General features: G+C 32.3%; 1 protein-coding gene across 4 annotated transcripts; it reads left to right on the top strand.

Moving 5' to 3' along the window:
- Nucleotides 1-2,688: 2,688 nt before the first annotated feature.
- LOC107815197 (myb family transcription factor RLI1-like) lies at nt 2,689-5,259 on the top strand. Of its 4 annotated transcripts, none has more exons than XM_016640723.2 (7): nt 2,689-2,923; nt 3,521-3,762; nt 3,863-3,939; nt 4,157-4,205; nt 4,327-4,378; nt 4,466-4,538; nt 4,687-5,258. In XM_016640723.2, the coding sequence occupies exons 2-7, from the start codon at nt 3,609-3,611 to the stop codon at nt 4,921-4,923; spliced, it is 642 nt and encodes a 213-aa protein (XP_016496209.1). In that variant the 5' UTR covers nt 2,689-2,923; nt 3,521-3,608; the 3' UTR covers nt 4,924-5,258. The 4 variants fall into 4 exon arrangements, with proteins under 4 accessions (XP_016496209.1, XP_016496208.1, XP_075093896.1 ...); XM_016640722.2 differs by lacking the exon at nt 2,689-2,923 and adding an exon at nt 3,156-3,292 and having other exon boundaries at nt 4,687-5,257; XM_016640721.2 differs by lacking the exon at nt 2,689-2,923 and adding an exon at nt 3,173-3,367.
- Nucleotides 5,260-5,700: the final 441 nt, after the last annotated feature.

Raw genomic sequence — 5,700 nt, forward strand, 5'->3', positions numbered from 1 at the left:
AAAGAAGGAAAAAGGCCAAATATATCCCTCTACTTTTATATATTGTCTATATTTAATTTTCGTTATATTATCGGGTCAAATGTACACCTACCGTTATATTATCGAGTCAAATTTACCCCTACAATCAGCAAATTTTTAAAAATACCCCTTGATTTGTTAAGTAATCCAAAATCTCTCAAATTTCTTTTACTTAAATCACTTTTTGTTCTTCTTGGTTCACTATTTTTGAAATAATTGGCATTTACCTGCTTTCTGAATTAGAGAAAAAAATATTAAATAATACAACTGAATAAACAAAGTATAGTAAATTGAAAAATCTAAAGTAGGTAGCTTTTCTAAATTCTAAAAGTATTTACAATATCCCAATTTTAATGAATTCGTTGCACCAAATGTATGAAGACTTTGCAAGTATTAGTGATTGAAGTTGAAGTTACTCGGAGACTTTATATTGTCTAATTCAACTTTAGTTTAATTAAATGTTTATACATTTTGGACTCTTAAGTTAGTCGGTCGAACTCTATACTAAACAAGCAATGATAAAATATATTTGAATATACATGTACGTACATGATGATCAGCTGCATATAATACATATTAAATAGACTCACTAAATTCTACGATGTGTATATGATTGAAAAATAAATAAAATTTTAAACCAATTTTATTTATTACAAAAAGAAAAATGGGTGCATTGGTAATTAAAAAATTATGAATAATTTGTATAGTCTAGTAACTTTAGCATTCACATCAATAATAATTTTTAAAATTGAAATAGTGGACCAAGAAGAACAACAAGTGATTTAAATAAAAGGAATTTGGAAAATTTTGGATTACTTAACCGATCAAGGGGTATTTTTATAAATTTGCTGATTGTAGGGGTAAATTTGACCCGATAGTATAACGGGGGTTAAATGAAGACAATATATGAAAGTAGAGGGGTATATTTGGCCCTTTTCCCTTCAAAGAATGACAAGGCCAAGAAGATAATGAATATGCAAGAAAATAAAAGGGCTTATAGTCATTCTCAGTGATGCTTTTTAGAGATTAGTCAGTATTTATTTTATCCTGAAATTTTAAATTAAAAATCTTAACTTCGGGATACTTTTGTCCCGAAAAATTAAACTGAAAAACTAAAATTCAGGACTTACTGGCTAATTTCTAAATAGCAACCCTTTAAAGTGGCTATCTGGTGCCATTTATACGAAAAAAATAGAGAGTATCGTTTTGTGCAATGATTTTATATCATTTTTTACACTATTGAGTTAAATTGCATGTTCAGGAATTGTAATTTTTAAAAGTAATTATAATATGGTATCCGTAGAAAAGCATATAGTAGATTTAACTACTCCTCCGATGAAGTAAAGATTTATTACACTATCAACTCAAATCGGGAAATTCTACCTTTATCGCACTTTATTCCGATGGGAAAGTTAGCAATTCGTTCGATCTCTATCTATCTCTGGATTGGCTTTAAAGGATTCTCTCATGGATTTGGCGCGCGTATAACTTAAACCCAAAGATAAAAGATCACCTATTTTTATTTGACGGCACCCAAAAAACAAATTCCTCTTAGAAAAGTGATGTACTTATTCTCGAACTTTTTACAACTGGAAAGCTTTAGAAGGCTACACAGCTTAGTGAACCAAAAAGAATATAGGAGTCAGAGACTCAGAGCTAAGAAAAAGATACGGCGATTTTCAATGCATGGTGATGGTATGTGGAGGCTTGTCCTCAATATGACCTGTATACTTGCGGGTCAATTTGAACTAAATAATGTGCTAGTATAACCTAACTCACGCAAGCACCATATATATATTTTTACACTAATAACAACAACAATAACTCGGTGAAATTATAATTTCACCAGTGGGGTTTGGGAAGGATAATGTGTACACAGTCCTTAACCCCTACCCTGGGATAGAGAGGTTGTTTCCAATAGATCCTCGACATCTCTCCCTCCAAGAATTCTCCACCTTGCTCTTGGTGTGACTCGAACTCACAACCTCTACTGTGTATTTACTGTTACTTTTTCTAACCGGTATATATAAATTAGATACTGATTATACATAGCTATCCACATATTATTTATGGATTATACATATCTTATAAGTCAACCGATTATTTTTAGTTTAAACAGTTGGGAGACGACTATTTGAGTTAATTACTTGTGCGGGGAGGGAATATATGCACAACCAAATACACTTAAACTATATTATATTCTAAGGGCTCGTTTGGTACAAGGGATAAGGGATAATTAGTTCCGAGACTAAATTTGAGATCAGTTTATCCCACGTTTGGTTGGAATAACATCGTGGTATAATTAATTCCGGAATTAGTTATCCATGGATTGTAGTATTTTTTTATTCCTATGGGATGGTGGGATAATTAATACCCGGATAACTAATTCCGAAAAAATTAATCATAAAATAACTTATTTCCCGGCCAAACTAAACCCTAATAGCTACGCTAAATTTGACATCCCTGATCGTCGAAACAAATATTGTAAATGATAACATTGATTAGATCGATAGATACTGTAGTATTGTAACTCTTCTGTTGTGTTTCCCTAGCAAAAATAATGGGGACATATACATCTCTTTCAATTGCAGGCTGCATGCACTTGCAGTCCCGGTATCTTTTTTATAGCAAAGACAAGATAGTAATTTTGAGAACTTTAGTGCCAAATATAGTATCTTCACTACACTGCTTATAGTAGTTTTCTCGACTCAAAGCTTAATTACTATGATTTGACTTAGCACAACCATGGTGAGTCGTATATGATCCCTTCATCCTAAGATCTAGAGGTCTCGGGTTCGAGTTCTAGGAATGACAGAGAAACCTTCCCCGTAGATCTTACGCAACATGTATCCAGATTAGTTTGGCTGTAACGCGGTTGCCGAACATTAGGCGGGGAACAAAAAATGTATGACATTTACTATTAGTGTATTTCAACTTGTTGTAGATGGTAATAACTGTCTTATTTCTCATGTTACTAATCTTTTTTCTTGAACTTAAGTATAATATCTTTTTAGGTGACCTGACATTGCAAAATTTACTAAATAGAAGTTAAATACAATTCGTATTAACAGCAGAACAGCTACTTACAGAGCGGCAGGACCACAAATGGGGAGTCATCTGATTCCAGAATTGCTATTATAAGAAGAGTGCTAGGATAGGAAAACTAGAGCAAAGAGATGAGGTTGGTGAGCTAGGAAATTTCTATGGAGTAGCACTCCATATAACGAGCTGCATTAAGGCTAGCATGCAGTTTCTACTATTCAAATATCTCTGAGTATTTTTCTTTAACAATTTTCTGGTTTTAGTTGATTTTCTTTAAACAATATAATTATCCACATTGCAACTAAAGGTGAACTCAAATTTTAATGAGTTCAGAATATCCTAGCTAATCTATTGTATAGTTATAATACTTACTACTAACATTCTTTCTGTACGTGTGTGTAAGATCGAGCTCATACCCCACTTGTGGAATTATACTAAGATAGTTATTGTTGTTGTGTAGGATCGAGCAATAAAGCAATGATTTCAGTTGAACTCGTAGTATCAGTATATATCAGCCTCTGAGTGCAACTACGTACAACCCGGAGAATATGGGGGAAAGCGGCAAGGAGCAAAAGGGTGAAGAAACATCTGAAAAACCTGTCGTCCCAAGTCATGATCTGAACAGAAAACCAAGGTTTAGGTGGACTGTAAAGCACCATGATCACTTTGTCGAAGCAGTGAATGAATTAGGAGGTCCATTTGGTCTGTCTTACTATAAACACTACGCGATGAACATAATATATTTGGTATGCATATTACAATAGAAATAAACATAGATGTTTTAAATTTTTTGAATGAGCAGAAGCAACTCCGAAGAATATAATGAAACTCATGGATGATGATGATATCACTTCAGGCCATATCAAAAGCCATCTCCAGGTACTCTGAGACTCGAACCCAGGGTGCTCTGATAACATATTGTTGAAGTGTGATCATCTCATCTAAAAGCTTAAGCTCATGTTAGCGAGAGCACATTTTTATTTACTTAATGATGTCTTCAACAGCAAGTTTATACAAGTTTCAAGTACTCTTGCATTTTTTGTTACGATGAGGTAATCCAACACTTAACTAATATTTGAGTTCATGCTGTTTTCAGAAGTACAGACAGAGTAAAGACATCATCAGCACCCCTAAAACTAGTAAAGGCAAGTTTTTAATAACTTATATATATGGACAGTATTGAATTCTTTTGGTACATATATATAAAAAGGTACAATTAATTTTTAGAGGTTCTGTCCTCCTTGTTTCTCTGGAAATTTTGAGCAGTTAAGAGAAGTGAAAAGAATGAAGCTGCTGTACATATGTTGCATGATAAAGGGTAAGTGGACAGCATGAGTTTATTAAATCTCTGTTTACTGTCTTGAATTAATGGCAATTCTAAAATGTTATTTAACACAAAATGGAGAGAAATGCAGATGATCAGAAAAACATTAAACACGGAGATTGATATGCAAGGAAGATCTAATATGTCACTTGAGGTCTGTACAATCTGTCGAATTTCGGATATTCATCCTTCAAAGCGTTGAAGTTATATTATATGCACGGCAATATAAAGATATTCATAGTATCATGTAGTTTATTTACATATGATTACCTTTTTCTCACAATTCGGGCCTATAAAAACAGATAACAAATGAGGCAGAACAAAAAGAGAACTTAGAAGCTGAAGAAATTGTAAGACAGGAAATGCAAGCTGATGCAACTACAAGCTGGATTGAGCTTCAAACGAAAGAAGGAGGCAGCAAATTGAAAACTTATTCAGATCAATCAGAAGGTTCCAAGAAAAATATATCTAAGTTTTTCACTTCAGAAAAAGAACAACTGGACTTGAATTTTCCTGCAGCTGCTCCAGATCAAGAGTGATCAAGTGGATCTAAGAATGCCTAAAGTTTAAAAAATGAAGGTTACCACGCAAATTACAAAAGTAAATACTTTTTTGTAGAATAAAATAATTTCAAGAAAGGTGAAAGTAATGATTTAATGTACTATATCTAACGATAATAATCCTCTCTGCAATATTCACGAAGTAGTGAAACACACTACAGAAATCGTTGCTTATGGTAAATCTTGCAGATGTTGCTGAGCTTAGTAATAAAAACTAATAGAATTGTATTATTCAGATATTTGAAGAAGCATATATGGGATGTATTTTTTAAAATATTGTGCAATGTGCACTAAGTGGCAGAGTTTATTCTTTCACATTTATTTTGGGCGACTATAATCTCCAGTAGTCTATTTATTATACTTTATAAAATATTAAAATGATTACCTATAGCCAAAAAACTTGCAAATTTAAACTCGTTTGATTGTTAATATTAGTAAAGACAATTTATATTTTATTAGACCGACTCTTTCCTTTTGCTCAATTTGCACCAGATAGAGTCAGTACCTAACTGAATTATAAATTGGAGTAATTTGTTATAACAACTTCATAATTAGACTAAAATGTCTTAAATGAATTTTAACTAAATTTCAAATAAGTTATGTCACATATGACATATTTAAATTATAGGTAAAGAAAATAAAATACTCTATTTTTTTTAAAAAAAATAGAGTATTATTTAGCCAATGTGATTCGTGGTGACTAATAGTTGATTTACATTCTAATCTTGACATTCTAGTAGAGTCCACTTTGGTTAT

The sequence above is a fragment of the Nicotiana tabacum genome, chromosome 2 (assembly GCF_000715075.1).
Source record: "Nicotiana tabacum cultivar K326 chromosome 2, ASM71507v2, whole genome shotgun sequence".
In the NCBI taxonomy this organism is placed as follows: domain Eukaryota; kingdom Viridiplantae; phylum Streptophyta; class Magnoliopsida; order Solanales; family Solanaceae; genus Nicotiana; species Nicotiana tabacum.